This window comes from Meles meles, chromosome 3 (assembly GCF_922984935.1).
Source record: "Meles meles chromosome 3, mMelMel3.1 paternal haplotype, whole genome shotgun sequence".
NCBI classification, from domain to species: domain Eukaryota; kingdom Metazoa; phylum Chordata; class Mammalia; order Carnivora; family Mustelidae; genus Meles; species Meles meles.
In genome coordinates, this window is record NC_060068.1 from 34,408,498 (window position 1) to 34,435,681 (window position 27,184).

Below are 27,184 nucleotides of genomic sequence, written 5' to 3' on the forward strand. Positions count from 1 at the left end.
CATCTGACAGTGGTCTAGTATTCAGAATACATAGAGAGCTCTTACAATTCCATAAAAAAGACAACCCAACTTAAACACTGGCAAAGGATGTGAAAGACATTTCTCCAAAGATATACAAAGGGCCAATAAGCACATGAAACGATGTTTAACATCTTTAGTCACCAGGGAAATGCAAATTGAAGCCACAATAAAATATCACTTCACACCCACTAGGATGGCTATAAGAATGACGATAAGATGGCTATAAGCATGACTGCTAAAAACAAGCATTGGCGAGGATATGGAGATCTCGTGATGTCACTGGCGGGAAAGGAAAACAGCAGCAATTCCGCTCTAAGACAATGAAAATGTAGAACCACCCAAACACCTGTAATGACTGTTCAACAGCAGCATGATTCATAACCACTGCCCAAAGTGGGAAACCACTTAAACGTTGGTCAACTGGGGCCTGGATAAAGTGCGGTGGTATCCACATGATGGAGCATTATTAGCTCTGAAAAAGGAATGAAGTACTGACACACACTTCAACATGGATGAACCCTGAAGTCATTATGCCAAGCACAGAAGCCAGACACAAAAGGTCATATATTACAGTATATGGATGTTCAGAATAGGTTAATCTAATAGGTTAGTAGCTATGTCCAGAACAGGTTAATCCAGGAAGACAGAAAGAGGGTGGATTTTAGTATGTGAACAGTAACTCAAACATTTACTCTTGAAAGAAAAGTTCATCAAGAAGTAGCTAATTTCAAAGTTTTATGCAGGCATTATGAAACAGAGCCCACATTAACTGGTAAGCAAAGACATCTTCTATCCTCCGCCAGGATTATGCTTTTGACCCATGCTTGTTTTAAATTAATTGCATGAGAACACTGCAGAACACTGTACAACATTCAGTTGGCCCTTTTAATGAAGCTGAACATTCACACTCCCACACCCAAAATAAAACAGCTAGTTAAGGAGTACGATACTGAAATAGGCGGAGTTGAGGTCTACGCTCACAAATATACAAATAAATTCAGTGTTTATACTAGTGCAGCATAAAAATTCAGGTACGCATACTTTAAGGAAGGAAAAACATCAGCTAGAATTTAACTGCTCTTTGTCACTTTTTGACATTTCTAAGAGTCACTGGATCGTAGTTCCAATATGGCCACACACAAGAGTACAACCTTGCCTGTTTTCACCTTTCATCACTCTCCAATTCATACCCAACAAGAAAGGCTATACAGCATATACTCAAGTTCACTCACACATGCCAAGCTCACTCCTACCCCTCTACTTACTGCACATGTTGTTCTTCCTCAGCTGGGAATACCATTCCCCATCTTCACCATTTGCCTGACTCCTTACCCCACTTCCAAGTCTCAGTCTGACTTCCCTGCTCAAGAAACTGGCCCTAGACCAGGCATAGCCAGTGCTCTTGTCACTCACTAACACCTACTACCAGATCACTCACCACACACACACCAACCTTGTCTGCCTGCCTCACAACTCGACTGGGAGCCGTGTGGGCAGCTGGTATCCCTGTGGCTTTGTCTCCCGCTGACCAATACAGAGCAGTGAAGTCTTGAGTGTTGTTTAAATGGGAAAAAGGTTATTTTACAATTTAAAATTTAAAATTTAGGGCACTAGCGTGGCTCAGTTGGCTAAGCGTCTGCCTTTGCTCAGCTCATGAACTCAGGGTCCTGGGATTGAGCCCCACTTCAGGTTCCCCGCTCAGCAGAGTCTGCCTCTCCCTCTCCCCCGACCCCTCCTCCCCACTTGTGCATGTGCATGCATGCGTTCTCTCTCTCTCTCAAATAAATTAATTAATTTAATTAAATAAAAGAAATAAAACCAAGCAGGGAGTCCAATGCAGGGCTTGATCCTGGGACCCTGAGATCGTGACCTGAGCCAAAGGCAGATGCTTAACTAACTAAGCCACCCAGGTGTCCCCAAAATCTTTTTAAAAATAAATAAAATAAAAATTCAAGACTTTTAAAGAATTTTTTAAAAATTTATTCATTTGGCAGAGAGAGAAAGAAGGGGAAAGGAGGCTCCCTGCTGAGAAGAGAGCCCATTGTGGGGCTCGATCCCAAGACCCTGAGATCATGACCTGCGCTGAGAAAGAGGCTTAACCCACTGAGCCACTCCAGGCGCCCCATAAAATTTCAAGACTTTTAAATGTGAATTCATAAAAGCCCTGGTAAGGCCAAGTGAAGAAAGGTTCTGCTACAAACCCACCATGTTCCCACAGGCAAGCTCTATAATCAATTTCAGCATTTTGTGGCTTGTAAAATGGTATTAAGCAGTCGAGATGATCACTATGGCCTCTTTTCAGCTATAGTGGTCTCCCATTTTTCCTACCATTTAGAGAGCACCATAGATTATTGAAATTATGAGATCTTAGCCAACATCAGTTGTTTAAGCCACATGGAACATATGAAATGCTGCACTGTGAAGACTCACCAGTCATCTGGTTTGACAGCATCAGGATCTGGTATTTTTGGTCTTTCATCCCAATCCTCAGGCTTCTGGTCTTCTGGGTCCTCAATCTCACGTGAAGGATTTACAGGAGGAGTCATGTCATTTAGCAAATTTCCACTATTCACAACAGACTGGTCCACTAATATTTCAAAACTATTATCTGGATTCAAGACTGAAAAAAATTAAATGCAATTTAAAAAAATAAATCAGCCACTCATTTCCCAAGTTCTCTTTACCACAGCAGAAGATCCTATTTCTAATAGGAAACGGAAGCACAGAGTAATGACCTCAGGGTGTCAGAGTCAGAAGACGGTCTTGGAGCCTTATGTAGTTAACCCTCTCTTCTTTATCTGTAAATCATAAATGCTAGTTCCTCGGGATTTTAAAACTAAAGCAAATGACACATAAAATTTAAAGTTGCAGAAGACTTCACTTATGGATATTAAAAACATCAAAACACCAAAGGTATATAAACTCATGCAATAATGGTCTGACACAAATGGTTACACACCAATCAACAGGCAAATAAGTTTATGTATTATAACCACCAAGAAAAAGCCCATTTCCTCATTTTTTGAACTGGTACTACTACCATCTATGTTACCAAAATTTCCAAGTACACAAGCGTTTGATTTTATTTATTAAACCACATGTCTACTTATGGTTGTACTTTTGAGTCCAGTGGAACTTTAAATCCATAAATGGTATCTGAAGTGAGACTTACTCTAAAGCCTGGCTCCCACACCTAAATGTCTCATTGGCAACTGACTAGGTCCCAGCACATCCAGAATACTATGGAAAGCAGGGAGCACCTACGCCACTGGCCTCAGGGATAATGAAGGCCAGCAACGCTGTCAGTCATATGTGCTCTCACAGAGATATTCTTACACCTTTGTGAAGAGAGTAAGTGGAATACAGCACGTTCAACTTTTTTTTTTTTTTTTTTTAAGAGAGAAAGCACATGCATGTGTGCAAGGAGAGGGGCAGAAGGAGAGCCAAAGAGAATTCTGAAGCAGACTCCCCACTGAGCATGGAATCAGACTTGGGGTTTAATCCCACAACCCCAGATCATGACCTGAGCTGACATCAAGAGCCAGCTGCTCGACCAACTGAGCAATCCAGGCACCCCAGCATTCGACTTTTAATAAAACACTACATGTGTTTATACAGATACAGTCAAATACATATTACAATGCTGATATTTCAAATAATTTTAAATATAATTTATTTTGCTTATTTCTAGCTTTTGAATTCTATATGGAGTATGTATTACTTCTGTTATAAAGAAAAAAAAGGTGGGGCCCCAAGACGGCTCAGTCGTTAAGCATCTGCTTTCGGCTCAGGTCATGATCCCAGGGTCTAGGGATCAAGCCCCGCATTGGGCTCCCTGCTCAGTGGGAAGCCTGCTTCTCCCTTCTCACTGTGTCTCTCTCTGTCAAATAAATAAAAATCTTAAAAAAAAAAAAAAAAAGGAAAAAGATTACTGTATTCTTTAGGAAAAGAGGCCTGTCTATATATACTTAAACCAGCAGGAAAAGCTTCATTAAAATAAAAAACGCATTCCAGGGGCCCCTGGGTGGCTCAGTTGGTTAAGCAACTGGCTCTTGGTTTCAGCTCTGGTCCTGGTCTCGAGTCCTTTCCAGGCTCTGAGCTCAGTGCAGAGGATTTCTCTCTCTCTCTCTCTCTCTCCCCCTCTGCCCTTCCCCTTCCTTGCATGGTCTCTCTCTCTCTCAAAAATAAACAAATACATCTTTAATAATAAAATTAAAAACGCATTCCAATGTCCAACTGTCTAGGGATGCCCGGGGGGCTCAGTTGGTTAAGCATCTTGATCCCAGGGTCCTGGGATCGAGTCCCATACTGGGCTTCTTGCTCAGCAGGGAGTCTGCTTCTCATTCTGCCCTACCATTCCCCTGCCTGTGCTCTCTCTCTAACAAATAAAATCTTAAAAACACACACACACAAAAACCTCAACCATCCAGGTATTGGAGCATCCAAACTTTAACTGAAAGATAGTATGAAAACAACAACATGTATTTCTATAGTGTCCCATTATTTAACATGTTATCAACAAGAAAATACACAATGGGAGAACATGAGGGGAATCAGCAAAGCTCTTTACGGAACATACAAGCTTACGCTTAAGATGGTCTCAAACCCCACTTTTCAATTCAACCTATGGGAAAAGCAGCTTTTTTTGCTGAAAAATTAAGTTCTTTTCACCACTACAATATTAAGTCAACAGAGACTCTTACTTGCAGGCTTCGGTCTTCTCCAGATATGTAATCTTTAAATTAAACAGATGATAAATGTACGGTGCCATAATACCCCCAAATTAATATGTTTTCTTACTTAATGTATAAAGATGTGTCTTCTTATCAGTAAAATAGGTCTTCAGATCTGCATCTGGCCTCTTAGCATGCTTTTCTTCATATATACCCGTTTTGGGGTTTTTGTGGCGGAAGATGAAATGCAATTTATAGTCTTCTCCACATTTATCTGGACCAAACATAATCGTATAAGGGGTCTTGTCATGGAACTGATCCTACAGAAACAAAAATGAATTATTTTTAAGTGACTCAATCAAAGTGTTCAAAAGCAAGCTTTCAAAATGTGCTATTTCCTCTAATAAAATCCCAGGTAAATTTCTGGCACCTTAAAGAAAAAGCTGATTCATTTGAGAGGCTTATATAGATACCACTGAAAAGGAATATCCAGAAGTTACCCGGGAAACTTACACAAGGATATATGAAAGTACTTAAAAACAAAAACAAAACAGATTAATGCATTATCTAGTTACTGCTTCTTTCATAAAACAAAGAAGTAAGTTTGCCAAAACTAAAAATTACACAGAAGTCAGGGATAAGGCACAATGGCTTTGAAATTCACATCTCAAATAAAAAAGCATCGAAGTCAATATTCCCAATCCTCTAAATATTTCAACAGTAGGAAAGGAGGCCTTCATTTTCTCAGGTCTTACAAGATTCTCTTTCCTTTTCTCTAAGATTCTTAAAAGACAACTGTGGGTGGCCACATAAGGAAACAGGAAGGACATACCAGGTTGAGTTCTGGGGTTTTGGAAAGCAGTTTCACGTAGGCACCACCACATTCTATTCCATTTTGGAAATTAACCTCATACCTGATTTCAAAGAGAAAACCAGAAAAATCGTAAGGCATTTTGAAAGATCAAATTTCTTAATTTACTTCCCCTTCCCCCCAGTCTTGGTCACATGTTTTATCACAGGTCATATGTTTATCCTTAAGAGAAATTCCATCCTATTGAAGACCTTTTTTTAAAGTAATTTTTATATGCCACAGGGGCACCAATTCACACCCCAAGATCAACGGTCTCATGCTCTACCAAGTGCTCCTCATTTTCTTTTGCTTTTGAATGGCTGTTCAATCACCCCCAAAACATAAGTAAAACAAAATAACATAAAACCTTAATGCAGAGTCCCCGTATACACTTTTGACAAAATCCTGATCATTTGCCATCAGGAGAAAAGTAAGTCAATCTGTTTGAAAAGAATTTACTGGGCAGGAAAAAAGTACTGTACCACAGGATGCTTAAATACACTGCAAACCTGCCACTGTGACATGTAATTATTCTTATAATTTCCTAAGCTCTGGGAAGTTTCTATCAAGCAAACGTTTCACTCACTGAACAATAAGAGGCTTGGTATCAAACAGAAAGGGCTTGTTCAGTTTCGCAGAGATGGCATGATGCTTGGCCCGAGACATCAACACAAGCCCTTTATCACCTGGGAGCTTCGTTTCCTTCATTTCATCTACCTCCCACTTTCCTGCAAGACATCAGAAAAGAAAAAAAAAATCCACTCACTAATCATGCCTTTGAAGATCTCTTAAATGGTAACAAGCAAAACTCCAAGTCATGCACATCTATCATACTGGCAAATTTTTAACCTATTCCATTTACCTATGAGAGCTAGCCCATTAACCACACACACGTGGCAAGTATTAGGATATGGTTTTTAAACCTGTAGCTTATTTACTTCATCTACACCTAGAAAGACCTTCCGTTTAACACAGACAGCAGCACCGGTGGCACATTACCTCTCCATTTTATGGTGTCAACAGGTCTAATCTTATGAACACACAGACAGCAAAGCTTCTAAGAGAAAAATCTTAAAATGTATACATACTATTTTCAGACCTGCCTTAAGAGACACTATAGAAACCACATGTGAAGCCTCAGTCTGCTACTCTATGTAAATCAAATGGAACTCTCACCATCGTATTTGGCAATTTCATCATCAGTGTCATCCTTCTTGGCTTTGGATAAAATCCACCTGTAATTAGGACAAACCCCCAAATTAAGATTTAAATGCCAGTGGGCCTGTGAATAGAAACAATGTAAATACTAACACAAGCAGCATCTAGCAAGTCTTCTTAGTCTACTTAACCACTCTAGTACTTTCTTTTTTTTTAAGATTTTATTTATTTATTTGACAGACAGAGATACACAATAGGCAAAGAAGCAGGCAGAGAGAAGGGTAAGCAGGCTCCCTGCTGAGCAGAGATCCTGATGTGGGGCTCGATCCCAGGACCCTGAGATCATGACCTGAGCCAAAGGCAGAGGCTTAACCCACTGAGCCAGCCAGGTGCCCCGACTCCAGTACTTTCAATTTTTAAATCTGCCACACAGAAATACATACTATTCAACTCACAAACCTGTAAGAAAAAGTACCAAACCCATGAAATAATTCCACCTTTTTTTTTTTTTTTTAAGATTTTTAGTTACTGAAAGAGTGAGTACAGATGCGAGGGAGGGAGGGAGGGAGAGAGAATCTGAAGCAGACTATTCACTGAGCATAGAACCTGACGTGGGGCTCAACCCCATGAATGCGAGATCAGAACCTGAGCTGAAACCAAGAGTCAGACGCTTAACTGAAGTCACCAAGGCATTCCTCCACTTTTAAGACTCAAGAGAAAAAAAATTTCTCTGTTCAAAAGAACAACATAGGGGGTGCCTAGGAGGCTCAGTGGGTTAATCCTCTGCCTTCGGCCCAGGTCATGGTCTCAGGGTCCTGAGATTGAGCCTCACATTGGGCTCTCTGCTCAGTGGGGAGCCTGCTTCCCTCTCTCTCTCCATCTACCTCTCTGCCTATTTGTGATCTCTCTCTGTGTGTCAAATAAATAAATAAAATCTTTAAATATATATCTATATATATACATATAAGATCAAGGGGAAAAGAGAAATGGAAATTAGACCCATATATTCTAAAAAACTTTTCTAAATGGACACGTTCTAAATTCCGTCTAAATGATGACAAACACTGGGGACATAAAATAGTTAAGACATTTTACTACATAAAATGCTATCTGAAAAGGAATCCACTATCACATCTCACTTAAATGATGCTTGCCTATAAGACATTTTTCCCCAAGAAACACTTACCCTGACAGGGTTCCTCTGTCAAAAGAATCAGCAAAATACACTTCCCCTGTTGGAACCGGAGCTTTATAGGTAACCTGTGTTAAATTTAAAAATGTATCAAGAATTGCAATTTTCCGCACGATTCCCTTCTTAGTAAGATATGCTTTCAATTATCCCAAGCTTTTATAGCTGCCTCATGATTCAGTATATATAATTTATCACTGGCAACATATAAGAAAGGCTGCTGCCAACTTTGCTTGCCCTTGGAAAAGGAGCCAAATTTACCTTCATCCTTTGACTACCTCAAGAGGTCAAACAAATAGATTCAAAGACCACTTCAAACCTTTGGAGATGGAGGAGCGCTGGTATCTGGTTTCGATTTGGAGTCTTCTACCTCTTCAATAACATCATCGAGGTCGTCCTCAATATCAATCATATCATCATCGTGTCCTTCATGAGCCTGAACAATGCCAGTTCCAAGGACCAGTAACATACACAGCAACCACTTCCCTTCCATGTTCTACATATAAAAAAAAAGTAAAATCAGGGAAATGTTATTGCTTCCTTTTAAATATTTTTTAAAGATCACTGACCCCTCTCTCATTTAAAATTAAGGCTTTCAAATCAGAAAAAAACTTTACTGTGACTATTTCATTTTTACAGATAAGGAAAGTGAGCCCAGAGAGATGAAGGGGGTTTTCCTAAAATCAGTTAAAAGACTGAATTTCACAAAAATTTCCAAATGAAACTCTAAACAATTGTCCCCATATAGAATTATCACATTGGCTACCCAGACCCAGGCTGTCAGAATGCAATTTCCAACTCACTTCTTGCATTTAAAAACATTTCGATGGGGGCGCCTGGGTGGATTAAAGCCTCTGCCTTCGGCTCAGGTCATGATCCCAGGGTCCTGGGATAGAGCCCCGCATCGGACTCTCTGCTCAGCGCAGAGCCTGCTTCCCCCACCCCCGACTGCCTCTCTGCCTACTTGTAATCTGTCTGTCAAATAAATAAATAAGTAAATCTTAAAAAAAAAAAAAGTTCAATGATGGACAAAAGCTTTTTTAACATATTAATTTACAATTTACAATGACATGGTAACAGAAGGGCTAAACAGCCTCACATTAATGATTTAATATAAATATGGTTATTGTTCAAAGATCACCAAGTTTAGATATGGTTTTAAGTTGGTGTTTTAAGACTGAACAAAAACATTAAACAAAGGACTAGCTACTCTTATCTCTTGTTCTTTTAAACACTTAAGTGCCTTGTGTATTGTGTTAGGCTGTCATGGGTGGTAGTGGGTCCTCTTTCCAAGGACCACAGATCTAAAGATATAAAAGCCGAGTCACATGGATGGACAACATGATTTAATAGTACGTAGCACAGTTCCAGTTCTGCAAGATGAATAAGGGTTCTAGAAATGGATGGAGGGGATGACTGCACAAGAATGTGAATATAATTTATGCCACAGAACTGTACATTTAATGATGGTTAAGATAGTACTACGAACAACAAAAACTAATTTTTAGGGGCGCCTGGGTGGCTCAGTGGATTAAGCCGCTGCCTTCGGCTCAGGTCATGATCTCAGGGTCCTGAGATCGAGCCCCGCATCGGGCTCTCTGCTCTACAGGGAGCCTGCTTCCTCCTCTCTCTCTGCCTGCCTCTCTGCCTACTTGTGATCTCTCTCTCTGTCAAATAAATAAATAAAATCTTAAAAAAAAAAAACAAAAAACTAATTTTTAAAAAAAGACAATAAATCTTATGTGTTTTTAAGGCAACAACAAAAAAAAGATATAAGGAAAAAAACCCGAGTTTAATATTTTTGGTCTCTTATTTACAACGGAGACCTTTATTTCTCAGGCAAAATCCAAAAAGAAAAAAGAAAAAAAACTGAAGGAGTTCCTTCATAAACTTCAAATGGCCCCAATTCACAACCAACACTACCATTTTGACCAACTGAGTTTCTAGAAAAATGCAAATCAATTTATTCTCATGCTCAGTTTAAAGCCAAATTCCTTATAAACTCTCTAATCCTTTATAGTGAGTAACTCAACACAAATCACTGTATTTTCATGCATCATTTAGTGGTATTTCTTTATTTATGCATCTTAGGACTGTGTTCACAGAATTAAAGGTAGAGACTGGATTCCTAAATGCTTAGTATTTAGTGTGGAAAATAATAGTGATAAAATCATTCACAACCTTCTGTAGGACTGGTTTTTAGAAAAAATTCTTTTTTTTAAAAGATTTTATTTATTTGATATAGAGAGAGAGACAATGAGAGGGGGAATACAAGAAGGGAAATGGGAGAGAGAGAAGCAGGCTTCCTGCCAAGCGGGCGCCGGACGTGGGGCTCGATCCCAGGACCCTGGCTGGGATCACGGCCTGAGCCAAAGGCAGATGCTTACAGCTGAGCCACCCAGGCGCCCCTTTAGAAAAAATTCTTTTTTTTTTTTTTTTTTTTTTTTTTAAGATTTCACTTATTTATTTGACAGACAAGAGATCACAAGTAGGCAGAGAGGCAGGCAGAGAGAGGGAGAAGCAGGCTCCCCGCTGAGCAGAGAGCCTGATGCGGGCCTCCATCCCAGGATCCTGGGATCATGACCTGAGCCGAAGGCAGAGGCTTTAACCAACTGAGCCACCCAGGTGCCCCTAGAAAAAATTCTTAATGTCAACATTCTGCTTCAGTTTCTTATATACTTTAAAAACACAAGTAATCTCTCATTTATTCACTGGAAAGACCTCTGTTTTCTGGAATGGCATAGCAATATTGCTATTTGATTTATAACTTGCTCTCTGAAACTAAACAGGCTGACTCAACCCTTTTATCTAAATCAATTTTATCTAATTCCCAAGTTCTTGCCCATAGAAACAATGCTATAGGGGCACCTGGGTGGCTCAGTCGGTTAAGTGTCTGACTTTGGCTCAGGTCATTATTTCAGGGTCCTGGAATGGAGGCCAGCCTCAGGTTCCAGGCTCGGTGTGGAGTCTGCATGTCCCTCTCTCTCTGCCCCTCCACTCCACTTGTGTGCAGGTTTTTTTCTTTTTAAAGATTTTATTTTGAAAGAGAGAGTGAGAATCTCAGACTCCACACTGAGCATGGAGCCCCACGCAGGGCTTTATCTCAAGACCCCTAAGATCATGACCTGAGCCGAGATCAAGAGTCAGAGTCAGACCAACCTGCTCAGATGCCCCTAAATAAATAGAAGTCTTAAAAAAAAAAAAAGAAAGAAAGAAAGGAGACAGTGCTATAAATGGTGATTAGAGTCCCAGGTATAAGCTACAAAACCAAACTAGCCCCAAACACAGCAAAAACAATATATGGCTAAGACTTTTTGAAAGTAAATAAAATGTGCTAAGACTAGTAGTAAGTAAAAGTACAAAAGAATGGATTACTTAGAACTGAGTGCTGGTGCTGGAACACACACTGTCCAAGGAAAAAAGCTAATCAAGAAGATGGTCTGGTGGGCTAAATACTTGCCTTTTAAAAAGACAGGACTGATTTTTTTTTTTTCTCAATAAGTTTTTTTTTTTTTTTTTTTTTTTTTTAAAGATTTATTTATTTATTTATTTGACAGAGAGAGATCACAAGTAAGCAGAGAGGCAGGCAGAGAGAGTGAGAGGGAAGCAGGCTCCCTGCCGAGCAGAGAGCCCGATGCGGGGCTCGATCCCAGGACCCTGAGATCATGACCCGAGCCGAAGGCAGCGGCTTAAACCACTGAGCCACCCAGGCACCCCTCTCAATAAGTTTTAATGTGTTGATATATTGCTGCTACAGACTGAATTAGATTCCCCCCGCCCAAATTTGCATGTTGAAGCCCTAATTCCCAATGTGACTGTATCTAGACACAAGACCTTTAAGAGAGGACTTAAGGTTAAGAGGTCACAGGATGCGTAGGGCCCTAATCCAGCGAAACTGGTACCCACATAGGACACTAGGAGCGTTCATGCACCAAAGAGAGTCTGTGTGAGGACACAGCCAAAGGGCAGTTCTCTGCAAGCAGGAGAAACGTCCTCACCAGAACCAATCCCAACAACACCTTGATCTGGGACTTCCAGTCTCCAGAATTGAGAGAAAACCATTTCCTATGACTTAAGCCCCTGCCGTGGTATTCTATTCAGCAGCCCAGGCCGACCAAAACAGCTCTCCTTCAGTTTTTAAGTATAATGCAGAGCTGTGTTTCTCAAACTTAAACAGCTGTTAGCATCACACAGGGGCTTGCTGAAGAAGACTGCTGGGACTCTGTCCGAGTTTCTGATGCAGTCTAGGCCTGGATTTTTACTTTTCCAACAAGTTCCAGGAACCACACTTTGAGAACCACTGTTTAGGGTTTATGAATAATCCATCTGGGCTTGGTTTTCCAGTTTATAAAGCACTTTCATACACCTCCGGTGAGGTATTACTCTCGTTTTATGAGTTAGGAAGCAAGACATACTGAAATCAAAATAACCTACTTATTACCACAACTAATAAGTGAGACTCAAAGAATTCAAATCCTGTATTTCTATTACACTAGACAGAATGCTACCATGTAGTTGCATACCAAGAAGGCTTAACGGAACAGAAGTCAGGAAGAAGACCAGGCAGGAGGAGCTTGTAGGAGTGATCTGGAATGGGGAGGTTCAGATAGGGTTAGTGAGGGCAGAGCGACTGCAGAATAGCAAGCCCAGGCTGTGGGCCTAGGATGGGGGGGGGGGGGGTGGGGGGGGGAAGAGGCATCTGTGTCTGGGAGGCGGAGTGGTCCCACTTCAAGGAAAACCCTTTTCACAGAGCAGAAGGCTGGCTACCTGTCCTGTCAGGAACAACACAGGAAGTCTCTAGGAAGCTTCAGAAAATCCACTTCTCACCCACTGCCATTTCCTCTACACTCTGGAGTGCAGAACCCGGTTTTTTAGGTGAGAGAAGTGTGCAGGCATTCACCTGTTCCCTTCACATTATGCAGAAGGCCGTGGAACCTGTGAGGCATCAGTCCTTCCAAACCATGCCTCTCAGAGCTCTTACCTTAATGAGCCTTACCCTCTGCCAGCTCCACATATGCTGTGTTAACACCAGTATTGTTACAGTCTTTGCCAATACCCCTCCCCCCCGGCCCCGTGCTACAACCAATAAGTCGATTCTGGTTCCAAGAACCACTAGTAAGTCAACTTAAATGTTCCAAGTTTTGTTAGAGATTTGTCCATATTTACAAAGAATTCAACAATAAATTTTAAGGTGACTTTAATTCTCTTGCTTTGTTAATGAAAATCCAACATTACTAAGACACAGAATCCCATCTTCTTTCAGCCCCCCTACATCAAATGGAGTCCAAAAGGTAGCACTGACTGGGTGGGCATTTACACAGGATGGTGCACTACTATGCTTTCTAGGAGAAAACATAGGAGAAAATTTAGGTGATCTTGGGTCTCACAATAAGGTTTTACATACACCATCGAAAGCAAGATATATGGAAAGAAAAATGAGTAAGCCAGATTTTATTAAATTAAAAACTTCAACTCTATGAAAGACTTAAGAGAATTAAAAGAAAAATCAGACAAGGAGAAAATACTTGGAAAACACACTGTGATAACAGACTGGTTTCCAAACTGTACAAAGAACTCACACTCACCGATGAGGAAACCAACCATCCAGTTACAGAATGGACAAAAAATTCTGACGATGGCTCGCCAAAGATACTGAGATGAAAAATAAACATGAAAAGATGCTCAGTATCATCTGCCACTGGCTACTTGCAAATTAAAACAAAATACCACCATGCACATATTAGAATGGCCAAGATCCAAACTCTGGCAAAGGTGTGAAGCAACAGGAGCTCTCATTTATTGCTGGTGAAAATGCAAAACAGCATACCCCCTCTGGAAGACAGTGTGGCAATTTCTTACAAAACTAAACGGACTCTTACCATCTATTCGGCAATCCTGTTCCTAGGTACTTGCCCAACTGATCTGAAGGATTATATATGCACAAAACCCTCCACACCAGTGTTTCTAGCAGCTTTATCCATAACCACCCCAAACTTGGAAGGACCGAAAATATCCTTCAATAGCTGTATGAATAAACAAACTGCAATGCAATATTATTCAGCAACTCAAAGAAATGAGTTATCAAGCCACAAAAAGACTTGGATGAATTTTAAATGCATATTGCTAAGTGAAAGAAGCCAGTCCGAAAGGGAGAAATGTTGTATAATTGCAATTATATGACATTCTGGAAAAAGCAAAACTACAACACAGTAAAAAAAAAATCAGTGGTCACCAGAGGTTCGGGGGAGGTGGTCAGGATGAATACATCAGCACAGGGGGATAATTCAGGCAGTTGAGACTACTCTGTAGGTTGCTAGAATTATGGATACATAACTCTGTGCATTTGTCAAAACCCATGAAATGTCACAGCACAGAGAGTGAATCTCACTCGATGAAAATCTTAGGAAATCATTTAAGAGGTGGAGTGACCCAAGGACAGCATGCAGGATGTGGCAATCTGTGTTACAGATACATTAAACCACCTCACTGGAAGGGGTGGAGGGAGGATGCTGACCTACGTAACTTCGGAGTCTGTAAACTAGACTGTGCAAAAGCACTTTACCAGCTGGTAAGTTCGTTCCCAGGGGTGTACAGGTTGACAATCCTGGTACTGCTGTATACGGTCACAGGAACTGAGCAAGTGAGTATATGGGTGGTGGAAGGTCGGAGCCACCTTTTCACTGTTGGGTATGCGCACTGACCGATAAGCAAGGGCAAGAGGCTGGAACAGCCCTACGGTAATGGGAGAGGGGTGGAGACATCGGTGTAAACTCATGCTGCAGCTAATTCACAGAGGGTTACATGTAGTAGTATATCTAGATATGCGCACATATGCCCATTAGTACACACACGTTTCCCTGCTGTGTCACCTGTGAGGGCCTAGAAGAAACTACACCTCAGTAGCAATAAATATACCTAGTACCAAGATCTTGATTTTTTTTTTAAGTTTATTTATTTATATGACAGAGAGAGATCACAAGTAGGAAGAGAGGCAGGCAGAGAGAGAGGGAGAAGCAGGCTCCCTGCTGAGTAGAGAGCTCAATGTGGGGCTCAATCCCAGGACCCTGGGATCATGACCTGAGCCAAAGGCAGAGGCTTAACCCACTGAGCCACCCAGGCACCCCAAGATCTTGATTTTTAATACCACTTCCAATTAAAGGAAACAGGGCCCTTTACAGAAGTGGCCAACTCTCGGATTGGGGTAGGAAATAAATAAGCTGAGTCTGGAACATCTCACAGTGCCAGAGAAGTGTTCAAAAATAAAACACCCATCATGGGGGGGGGGGGGCGGTGGTACGTTAAAGGAACACAAGAGTGCCCAGTGGCCAAAGTGGAACAGTATGAGTCAACAAAGTAAGTGGTACTAGATAGTAACTCCAAGTATAAAGTAAATGTCCATCTGATACAAATATATGGGTAAAGAAAGAAATGGGGGAGAAGAGACAAATTTCCCATGCAGAAATATTCCCACTGATCTATGCAGCTACTCCTTCAAGGATGGAGAGCCTAATCCCCCATTCCTTACATGTAGGTGGCTACACAGTGATGTCCTCCCAAGAGCACAGTATGGGAAACCAAGAGAGAGAGAGAAAAAGAGAGAGAGAAACATTTCACTGGAGAAACCTGGCAAAAGCTATCTCACCCAGGTGACCAAGGTCAACATCAACAGTGAGAGGTCACGTTGATGGTATGTACCCTTGACACAATGTGATGAAAAAAGGACTTTAATCTCTGCAGTCGTCCTCCCAAAAATCCATATACCCAGCCTAATCATGAGAAAGGCACCAAACAAAATCCCAACAACAGGAGGACATTCTACAAAACATCCTAACCAGCAGTCCTCAAAAATGTCACGGCCGTCAAAACTAAGGAAAGTCTAAAGAACGGCTGCAGCCAAGGAGAGCCTAAGGAAATTTGACTAAATGCAATGTATCCTGGAACAGAAAAGGGACAGTGAGTAAAACCAAGGGAAACCTGAATTAAAGAAAAGTTTAGTTAATATTCATATATCAAGATTGGTTCATTAATCATAATCAAATGTTCCATACTAATTTTAAATTGTTAACAGTAGTGGAAACTGGATGTGCATCATATAGGAATCCTCTGTGCAGTCTTCATAATTTCTCTGTAAACCTAAACCTTTTCTAAAAATTTAAAAAAAAAAAAAAAAAAAAAAAAAGGATGTTCCACAATTATGCCTCAAATGGTTTATCTCCCACCCCTTCAAAAAAATCCTGGAGCTGAAATATACCACAGGAATCTAGTCTAGCTCTCCTTTTTGCACAAGAATAAGGTCCAGAGACTGACTTGCCAAAAATCAGTTATTGGCAGAATCGGGATCAGAAGCCAAGCTCCTGCAGCCCAGTGCAGTGCACCCCACTTGGTAATTCCACAAATGCTTTTGTCTCAAAGGCACAAAGTAATTTTTCACCTATCTTAACAGCTAGGAAGATTTCAGAGGGTTTTTTTCTCCCTTTTAAAGTCTTCATTTGTCTTTACGCTGACAGAATCCTAAGCAGAGAGCACACTTCTGTCACTTTGCTTTCCTGTTTCTAAGATTATTGATAGGAAATCTCTAACAAGGAGTTCAACAACAAAGCAAGAATGCTTAATTTAGAAAACAAACAGCATGCACACCCCCCTTAACTTCCCCAGAGCCACAGAGCAAGTGGTTCGTAGATTTGGAAGGTTGAGGAGTAAAAGTGCATAAAGCAATTACCTTTACACCGAGAAACATTCTCCTGTAATAAAGAAACATTGACCACATTTGCTAAAATTCTCTTCTACTTCACAGTTCATGCCAAGATCTATCAGCTCTTTGACGGCAAGGCTTCCCACATTCCTGCACACCACGACAGCCCCCCACCTCCGACTTGAAGCCATTATATTCTTAGAACACTTCATTTTTTGGTCTTCTTTCAGGGGCCATCTTCTCTCCCTGTCTCTCATAATTTTTATCACTGCAAGACTCTTACCTTAAACTACCCGGCAAAGGCCCTCTGAGCCAGGACGCAAATGCTGGGTGGATAAACCACCTGTAGCTAGGCTAATTGGTGCTATGAGAGTCTCACAGTGGGCCGTTTAAATTCCTATCTTAGCCAAATTAAAATCACTACAGGCATGGACCCCCAGGACAGCCTGCAATCAGAAAACAAAAGCACAAATATGAGAATCTTTCAACATCTATGAATCTACTGAAGTGGACAACTTGTCTCAAAAATACCCTTCAGTTATATACAAATGGGAGTTTTGTCTGGTTCTGTCTTATGATATCCTTTAAGCAAAGGCTTACTCAGTAAAACCAATAACCATGGGGCCAACTCCATATGGTCCAAGTTCTGATTTCTACTGATCCAGAACTCTATCTAAAACAAAACCTATGGGACAGTTGGGTGGCTCAGGGTTAAGCATCTGATTCTTTTTGTTTTTAAAGATTTTGTATTTATTTATTCGACAGAGATCATAAGCAGGCAGAGAGAGGGGGGAAGCAGACTCCCCGCTGAGCAGAGAGCCTGATGTGGGGCTGGATCCCAGGACCCTGAGATCATGACCCGAGCCAAAGGCAGAGGCTTAACCCACTGAGCCACCCAGGTGCCCCTAAGCATCTGATTCTTGATTTCAGCTGGGGTTCTGATCTCAGGGTGGTGAGATCGAGGGCAGGACCAGGCTCCCCATTCAGCAGGACTCTGCTTGAGTCTCTCTCCCTCTCCTTCTGCCCCTCCCCATGCTCACAAGTGAACACACTTTCTTTCAAATAAATAAATCTTTAAAAAATAAAATAAAAATAAAACCTACAATACCTAGGTTCTAGAGAAATCGACAGACTGCATATCCTTCAAATCCTCATCAGTCAATCAACTGGACTTCTGATAAAAGCTGGGTGGCAGAGTTCAATAGTGTTTTCTGGCAATCACAGGCTTAGAGTAGGAATTATATATTAAAAACGGGTTCAAGGAAAAAATGCATCTGATGCCCAAAAGAAAACTTGGCTAGAGTAAGACACTAAAACAATGTTTGTTGATGGTATCCAATTCCACGAGTGCCAAGTAGATATCAAATATGAAAAAAAAAAAAAAAAAAGTCAATCAGGAACTCAATCTGTAATATGGTGTCCATAAAGTCTGAAAACATAAGGGGCAAGGGGATTTAAAAAACTCTGGAAACATAAAAATGTTTTACTGATTAAAAGTGACCTTGATGACATTATGTATACTTGCCTGTGTTTTCAGACTTAATGAATATACTGTAGTAGTAGTTTTACAAATCAATTTTGGGGGGTTTTGGGGTCAGTATCAAAATAAACTCATAATACTATAACCTTTTCTTTATCTAACTTGAAAAAAATGCACAGGTTAGTACCACTTAAGACTCATGCTAGTATTCTCTTTCTACAAAAGCAATGCCAAAAAAGCAACAATTTCAAAAATGAATTCCCAACATGATAAAACTGCATAGAGCTGTATACACACACAAGAGCATGTGAATCCTGGTAAACTCTAAGTAAGGTCTGTAGATTGTACCAACGTCAATTTCCTGGATTTGAGATTGTACTATAGTTATGTAAAAAGCTACCACTCAGGGGATGCCTGGGTGGCTCAGTCAGTTAGGTGTCTGACCCTGGATCTTGGCTCAGGTCTTGATCTCAGGGTTGTGAGTCCAGCACTGGGCTCCACACTGGGCATGGAACCTACTTCCAAAAAAAAAAAAAAAAAAAAAAAGAGAGATGCTACCATTGGGGGAAGTTGCAGGATGGTTGCCAGAGACTGCTCTGTACTATTTTTTCCAACTTCTTACAGGTCTATAATTAGTTCAAAATTAAGTGGTCTTTTAAAAAATATTTTTATTTATTTATTTGACAGAGTGATAGAGAGCAGAAATAGGCAGAGCAGCAGGCAGAGGGAAAGGGAGAAGCAGGCTCCCCACTGAGCAGGGAGCCCAATGTGGGGTTTGATTCCGGGACCCTGGGATCATGACCCAAGCTGAAGGCAGACATTTAACTGACTGAGCCACCCAGGTGCCCCTGAAATTAAATGTTTTTAAATGACGTATACTGGATCAACAAAGATGGCACTTCAGACTTGAGCAAAGTTGTCCAGAAACCAGCTTTAAACTGACCTCCTTCTGTAAAGCATAAAATTATAAAGGAAGACTCAGAAAAATGAGCTGGATTAGAAATCTGAACTTGAAGAGGTCAAGTCTTTCTCTTTTCCTTCCAGTTAATAATGGTTTTGTTTTTGGTAATCAAATGTAATTATCTACCTATATCCATGCCAGAGTATCTCCACCTCTGGGTTCACATGGACAAACATACACATTTATACTATACACTTATAATATACATGACTTCTGGCTTGCTTCCCAATTTCCCAAGGACAGAGCAGTAAGTCCAACTCTCAAAATCTCAGGGACAGGAGTCTTCAAGAACACCTAATCTACTTACTTTTAATACTGCAGTCCACACTTTTTAACTTTTACAAGAGTGAATTCATTTTGACTTCTAGAGTTGGAAATTTCCTATCTTAAAATGGACGATTCAGAAAAGTAATTCCTGATAACCCTAGGCAGTATGGCACATGTGGTTGGTATAACCCAGAGAAGCCTGGGCCCCAGACTCCCCTGCTCCTCCCTACAGCCCTGCTCAGCTTACTGAACTCCCAGGAGTCTTCTTTCCCTGTTTTACAGCTGCGGGTTATAGTACTACTGGCAGGAAGGCCTGCTGTGAAAATAGAAAAAGATAATACAAAGTCTATCAGAGTCCAGGACTTTATAGGTAGGTATATGCAAATAGTTCGTTCTTTGATGCACAATTAGTACAACCAATTGAATCAGTTCAATTCTCATACAAGACCCACGGGTCTAATACACCTGCCTCCTCCTCCAACGTTTTTCAGCAAAGCTAAGTAATTTTGCATGGCCAGACAAACTTGCTTTCCTCCAACCACACTGTATGATTTCTTAACTCTTCCTTGCAATGGTGTCAATACAATTTCAATATTTGTAGACAGAAAAGTCCATGTTTATCTGTGATTTTTTTCCTGCTTTGTCACTGATTATTTCTGTTCATGAATTCTCCAAAATTCAATTCACTTCTTGGTTAATTGTAATTCTGTTCTCAGCACATGCTGAAAAAAGACAATCCCAACTATTTTACTACATACATTTAATAACACAGGAAACTTCACCTCAACACGTAGTATCTGATTTAACAGAAGCAGACAATTCTGCATTGAATTTCAGCAAATTCAGATAACCACTCAGATCAACTTTAGGAATGGGCATGCTAAAGAAATAGTAAATTTGTACCCTGTAAAGCACAAAACTTTATTCTCAACATGGGTCTGTGTAGAAAAAAAGGTATTTAAAACAAATGGAGCCTTGTTTTTTGAGTTTATTAAGTTTAAATTTCTATATTTTACCTTTTTAAGTTTATTTTTTTCATAGGAAATATTAGTCTGGGGCACCTGGCTGCTAAGTCAGTGGAGCATGTGACTCTTGATCACGGGTCATGAGTTCAAGCTCCATGCTGGGCGTAGAGCTTACTTTAAAATATATATATATATACACACACACACACACACACATATATATATAGGTGTATGGGGGAGAGAAGTAGGGATACGGTGGCTGGCTTATGGACATTGGGGAGGGTATGTGCTATGGTTCAGTGCTGTTAAGTGTGTAAGCCTGATGATTCACAGACCTGTACCCCTAGGACCTATAATACATTGTTAATAAAAAATAATTATTAAAAAAAAATATATATAGGTGTATGGTTTTCTTTTCTTGTGAGGTCTTCGTCTGGTTTTGGTATTTAGGAAATACTGACCTTACTAAATGGGTTGAGAAGTATTCTCTCTCTCCTATTTTTCAGAGGAGTTTGTGGAAGGATTGGTATTAATTCCTCCCTAGGTTTCTGAATGAATTTACCAATAAAGGCATTCGGTTGTGGGCTTTTATTTCTTAAAAGAAGTTAGGAAATTTCAACCCTCATTCCTGTAATCCATCTGAAATTAGAAAGAGGAACAGAAGAAATCCCTAGGAAGGGATTATTTGTCACTTCATCAAGCTGAAGAAGTTCTTTCTATTCCCAGTTTATTATTTTTTAAATAAAGATTTTATTTACTTGAGAGAGAATGAGAGAGAGAGAGAGAGAGAGCATGAGACGGGGGAGGGCCAGAGGGAGAAGCAGACTCCCACCAAGCAGGGAGCCCGATGCAGGACTCGATCTGGGGACTCCAGGATCAGGACCTGAGCTGAAGGCAGTCGCTTAACCAACTGAGCCACCCACATTCCCCAGTTTATTTTTATCACGAAAGGGAGCATTTTGTCAAAAGCTTTTTTCTGTGTCTATGAGATGTGGTTTTCGTCCTTTATTAATGTAGAGTGTTACATTCATTATTGCATGCTGAACCAACCTTGCATTCCTGAGATAAATCCCAATTGGTCATGGTGTATAGTCCTTTTTATATGTTGTTGGATTCTATTTGCTAGCATTTTGAGAGTTTTTGCATCTATTTTCATAAAAAAGATACAGGTCTACAGTTTTCTTGTGAAGTCTCTGGTTTTGGAATCAGTATAATACTGGCCTCATAGAATGAGTGGGAAGTGTGCTCTCCTCTATTTTTGGAAGAGTCTGTGAATGACTGATGTTAATTCCTGTTTAAGTATTTGGTAGATTTAACCAGTAAAGCCATTTGGTTCTGGACTTTTCTTTGTGGGACTTGTCTCTTAAAAGAAGTTAAGCTATTTCAAATAATTCCTTTAATCCATGAGAAATTAGAAAGAGGAACAGAAGAAATGACTTACCTAATGTTCTTGGTTGTTCAAAAAAACAAAAAAAAATTGATTTTTTTTTTTAAGGCAGCATTAAGAAATGAGGCAGTCTTTCTTTCATGCAGGTTATCCACTCATCTATTAATATACCCTTTCAAAATGTTGGTCTTATGGGGTTTAAATATCTCAGGTTGTCTAATTTAATCCCTACAAGAACCCCAGGAAGTTTGTTCACCCTCAGCTGACACAGGAGAAAACTAAAGCTAAGAGAAATTACAGAAACTGTCCGACATCACAGACACACAGCAGTGTTCGTGAGCAGGGACTCAGAAGTCACAATCCCTCCTGGACTATCCAGTAACTTGGTACAGCGAGTGAACTGTTAACTTTGGGGCCTCAGTTTCCTCATCTCTTAAATGAGAATAAGAACACTATATACTTCTTAGGGTCGTTGTATAAACAAAATGCATGTGCCTGGCTTGCAGGATATATGCACAACCCCAGCAGGGATTTCTACTATTACTACGTATGGCCTAGTGATACCACGTAAGTTTTAATGGTTCTAAAATTCGAAGTTTTAAGGCAAGTAAGAAATTTTAAGTCTTCGATTGGAAAGGAACCAGTTAAAAGGGATTTGATTCCAGTCAGAGATGAACCAATTTACTACTCTGTACCTTCTGGCTGTATTACACATGCATCTAGTCAAAAAGTAAAAGCATTTGGTGGGGGGGGGGGGGACTACATAAAACATGATCTTTATTGTGAATGCTTATCCATTTAAAAATATATCTATATGGGGTGCCTGGGTGGTTCAGTCAGTTAAATGTCAGCCTTTGGCTCAGGTCATAATCCCAGGGTCCTGGAATGGAGTCCCACATCTGGCTCCCTGGGGAGTCTACTTCTCCCTCTACCCTTCCCCCTGCTTGTGATCACTCTCACATAAAATCTTTTTTTTTTTTTTTTTTTTTTTTTTAAGATTTATTTATTTGACAGATAGAGATTACAAGTAGGCAGAGAGGCAGGCAGAGAGAGAGAGGAGGAAGCAGGCTCCCAGCCAAGCAGAGAGCCCGATGCGGGGCTCGATCCCAGGACCCTGGGATCATGACCTGAGCTGAAGGCAGAGGCTTTAACCCGCTGAGCCACCCAGGCGCCCCCTCACATAAAATCTTAAAGAAAAAAAAAATATATATATATACACACACACATATATATATACACACATATATATGTGTAACTTGTTTAGAGTTTTGAATTTTGTTTTTCATTGATGGACACATAATTGGTTTTTCCATACCACTACTTTCTTTTTTCCTATAACCTAAGTAGGTTTAACATGTGAATACTCAAAACACATTGCTGAAGATCCTCTAAATTCTTTTTTTTTTTTAAGATTTTATTTATTTGACAGAGACACAGAGAGGGAGCACAAGCAGCGGGAGCAGCAGGCAGAGGGAGAAGCAGGCTTCCCACTGAGCAGGGAGCCCGACGGGGGCCTCAATCCCAGGACCTTGGTATCATGACCCAAACCAAAGACAGCTGCCTAACGACTGAGCCACTCAGGCACCCAATCCTCTAAATTCTTAAAAACAAACAAACAAACAAACAAAACCAAAATTCTCCAAATCAGTTTCACAGCTCAAAGTTAAGCTTAATTTACAAGTACATCTGTTGCAGTTAAAAAAATCTATCAACCAGCAGCACTTTCCCAATGAAGTTCTACAGTAAGCTATATAGGTTACAACTATGTTCAGGCCCTTTTATTAATCCTAGGAGTTGTTATGGACTGCCAGTTCTTCTGCCAGGAGTGTAGCACACTATTCAAAGCAGGTCCCTGTTCACCATCTTATTTGTCCCTCCCAGTAACCCCCCCGAATGGTGAGGCAGCCAGGAGACTTCCCATTTCTACCTTAAAGATGGGGAAACCAAGGTGGTTCCTAAGTTAGTTACTTACCATGCTGGGCCTGGAATTCAAGACTCTGCCTTCTGCTTACCAACCGTCACTTCATGCCCGAAGCTATCTTGCAGGGCAAAGTGAACTCTCGTGAAAGGATGCAACAGCATGATTGCTAAAAGGGCAGCAACAGCTTCTGCCCAACCGTTTACCTCTCATGGTTCCTGGAAGATAATGTCAGCTGAACTGCCTGACCAATTAAGATAGTTAGGTGGAGCGGGATGCTAACACCCATTTTCAGATAGGTCAGAAAATCTGCCGGTGTGGGACTCACTCACTCCAGCACACCGTTCACTCCAGCCTTCTCGAGATCCAGTTACCAGGCCTGCTGGCTTGTGCACCCTGGCTGGTGTGAAGAACTCCCACACAGTGCTTTACCTCTGTTCCAAGTCTGCTCTGAGTATAATTACAGCAAGTGTACAACATGGCAGTGATTCTATTCACGACCTGCGAACGATGTGGGGAAAGCTAAGATACAGTAGGACCCTGAACACAACTCCTCTCTTAAAGACAGAAGTCTACTCATTACAAAATTAAACAAAATATTCCGCTTCCTCAATCAGAGGTAGGAGACTTAACCGTGGCTCACCTTTGTCCTCCCAAGCTTTTAATATTCAGCTCAGTTTAACTTCCCTCAACCAGCGTTCACGTGTGCCATTCCCAGCAGCCGACCCACTAGATCCAGTTCTCCCTCCCGTTACTGTAAACGTAGCTTCAGCAAGAAGCCAACACTGCACTGTACGTTAATTAAAGTTTGAATTAAAAATAAAGACGTAAATGTGACTTCAGATACTGGGAAACCGGACCTCATTCGAAACGCAGCATGGGAGTGCAGTGGACCAAATGAATTGGGATTATAGCAACACTATGTGTCAGACTTCCTGACCTTACTGTACACCCAACTTAATTCTAACAACAACTTCATCAGGTATTATCACGTCCGTTATTTGCGGAGAACGAGGACGCAAACGGTAAGTGAACTGCCTAAGTTCACGTAACAACAAATGGTCCAAAGGGCTTGAACCAGGGCCGTTATACCTCAACCCCTCCACCAAAACTGCCCTGCCCTCAGCTGTAATCCCAAACGTGATCATAAAATTAATGGCATGACCTTGGGCCAGTCATTTCATAGCTCTGGGTCTCCCGTTTTCTCCACCATAAAGCGCCATGCCCTCGGTGAGCTTTTGGGTGCTTTCCTGCTTTTTAATAACGTCCCCTGAATTTCCGACTGGATCCCTCCCCACCCCCAAACAGGTGTAAATGTTAAGACTGAAGTTTTTCAACCAAGGCGTGTTCTGGCACATTCTCCACTCTTCGGGGGTGCTAAGGTCAGTCTTGGCTTCGCGGGTTGATCTTCCCCTACCGAACCTGTAAGGCTAATCCCAGACGTTCCCTCCCGGTCTGAAACCCCCTTCTCCCACTGCTAGGAGTACCGACTAGGCCCGATCCCACTCCAGACCTTTCCCCGCTGACTCCGACCCACCTCGCGGCTTCCCAGGTAGCCAGTAAAAGGCCTCAGAAAGCCCTAGAAGCAAAGCCATAAGAAGTAGTTAGCCACCCAGAGGTCAAGGGAGCCTCTAGGGCACCTGCCACGCCTCCCGCCCCCGGCGGCGCGGCCAGGCCCTGGTTCCCCACACCGAGCAGCCCAGGTTCCGGCCTCGTCCCTCACCGCCGGCGCGTCTGCTGGGGCCTGGGCCCTCAAACCCGGCCCGACCCCCTCGGCCCCGGCCACGCCCGGCCCTTCGGCCGCCGCGCCCCGCACCCAGGCCCCCCGAGGTCCTCACAGGCCCGAGGGCACGCGCGGGCCTCCTGCCTCACCTCGAGTTTTACGGGGACCGCCGGCGGTGCCAGCGCCTCCACCCGCCCGCACACCTGGCCCCTCGCTGCAGTGGAGACAGCGGCAGAGGCGGCCCGACCGTCACGTGCCGCAGAACCAAGAGGCCTCGGCTACCGCCGCTGCCGCGCGAGCGAACCCCACTGCTCAAAGCCCGGCCCTGCGTCCGCCCCTCGCTCCTGAGTAGCTAGGGCCGGCGCCAAGTCCCGCCCCCCCGCACAAGCTCCGGTCTTTGGTTGGTCAGCGCGGCCATCGCTCTATGCACCTTCCCATACGCCCCCTAGGGCTATTCTTCGTGGAGTGTGAGGATTGGCTGGGAATGAGGCAGGAAGTGGCTGTTTATTGGGCGGGAGGGAAGGAGGTGGGCCGCCCCGGAATCGGGAACCTCGGGCGCGCGCCCCCTGGGGCGGGGCTGGCCCGGTCTGCGTTCCGGTGCCCGGTTGCCCTGGTGCCTTAGTGGGCCCGCTGCCTGGCCTTTCATCCCCAGCTGTTCGGTTCCTACGCCGCCGGGGCCTGAACCTGGCCCCCGGGCTGGGCATCCCGGTCCGTTGGCTTGGGGCAAATGGCAGCCGGCAGACGGGGTGGGAGCTCCGCTGGGCCATCGGGAGGGGCTTGTTCCCGGAGGCGGCATGTGCGGGCCCGGGACGGAACCCGACGCGGGCTCCCCTGGCCTGGCCTGGATATGACTGCGCAGCGCTGTGCATGTAACCCGGCGCCGCCGTTCCTGCAGAGTCATCTCTCTGGGCGCAGCAGCCTGCCGCCGCCTTACCCAGCACAGAGTCCAGAATGCTATAATCCAAGGTTATTTCCTTTTTCGGTTTGGGATGTCTCCTTGAGTAAGATTACACGTAAGGGCCCGGAGACAGACTGACGGCGTTCGGAGAAAAGGGTGGGAAGATGTCAGGCACATCACAGTTTTTGTAACCCACTTCAGACACATCTTCAGTTTTAATATGCTGAGAACCTCAGAAAATGGTTTCTCTCGGGCTTTATAGGTCCTGGTCTTGGTCTTCCTTTTGTTTGGAGACCCAAAGGCTGAATCTTAAGGTGGAAAAAACTAGAATTGGCAGGTGAAGAATCAGCCACGGTTAAGTCTCTTTACCTCTGATTTAGGAAACGGAATATCCTAACCTAGGAACCAGCATTATTCCGTCCTGGCGCTTGTGAGGATAAAAGAGGAGGCAGAGTTTGATGTTTGCCTGAGTTTCGTATTCTCCAGTTCTTCAACCCCCAGATCTATGTAAGAGAATTTTACTTAGGATGTTCCTTATGCCACGTGTTCCAAACAATGAGCTTAAAATGTAGTTATAGGAACTGTATGTGAGCAAAAGAGCTACTCCAGTAAAGGGGCTAAAAAGTAAAGAGAAGGGAAGGGGTGCCTGGGTGGCTCAGTTAAGAGTTTGCCTTCCGCTCAGGTCATGATCCCATGCCCTGCTCAGCAGAGTCTGCTTCTTCCTCTCTCTCTCTGTGATCTCTCTTGTTCTATCTCTCAAATAAAAATCTTTTTAAAAAATTTTTAAAAAGAAAGAGAAGGTAATGTAGCTTTGAGTTGGAACTGCTTTCATCTAGAATGGACAGGGACCTGGTAAGGTATGCAGGATTTTTGTAGATGGAGAGTTGGAAGAGAGTTGAAATCTTCCTTAGATGAGGCAACAGTGTATGCGAAGACGGGAAAATGGGTAGTGCGTGTTTAGGGTGGAGTGTTTTTGTTTGTTTTGTTTTTTAGATTATTTTG

General features: G+C 42.3%; 1 protein-coding gene across 4 annotated transcripts in view; it reads right to left on the bottom strand.

Moving 5' to 3' along the window:
* CANX (calnexin) overlaps positions 1-25,591 on the bottom strand; it is a 35,353-nt gene extending 9,762 nt beyond the window's left edge. The window contains exons 1-9 of one of the 4 annotated variants that reach the window (XM_045999319.1): positions 25,434-25,589; positions 13,164-13,233; positions 8,211-8,387; positions 7,889-7,962; positions 6,721-6,779; positions 6,131-6,272; positions 5,527-5,608; positions 4,822-5,014; positions 2,452-2,641 (exon numbers count right to left, since the gene is read on the bottom strand). In XM_045999319.1, coding sequence (XP_045855275.1) covers positions 2,452-2,641; positions 4,822-5,014; positions 5,527-5,608; positions 6,131-6,272; positions 6,721-6,779; positions 7,889-7,962; positions 8,211-8,384 — 914 coding nt within the window. In that variant the 5' untranslated portion in view covers positions 8,385-8,387; positions 13,164-13,233; positions 25,434-25,589. Of the gene's footprint in view, positions 1-2,451; positions 2,642-4,821; positions 5,015-5,526; positions 5,609-6,130; positions 6,273-6,720; positions 6,780-7,888; positions 7,963-8,210; positions 8,388-13,163; positions 13,234-16,866; positions 17,030-25,098; positions 25,141-25,433 lie in introns of all 4 variants that reach the window. The other 3 variants (XM_045999320.1, XM_045999318.1, XM_045999317.1) reach the window with 3 other exon arrangements.
* Positions 25,592-27,184: the final 1,593 nt, after the last annotated feature.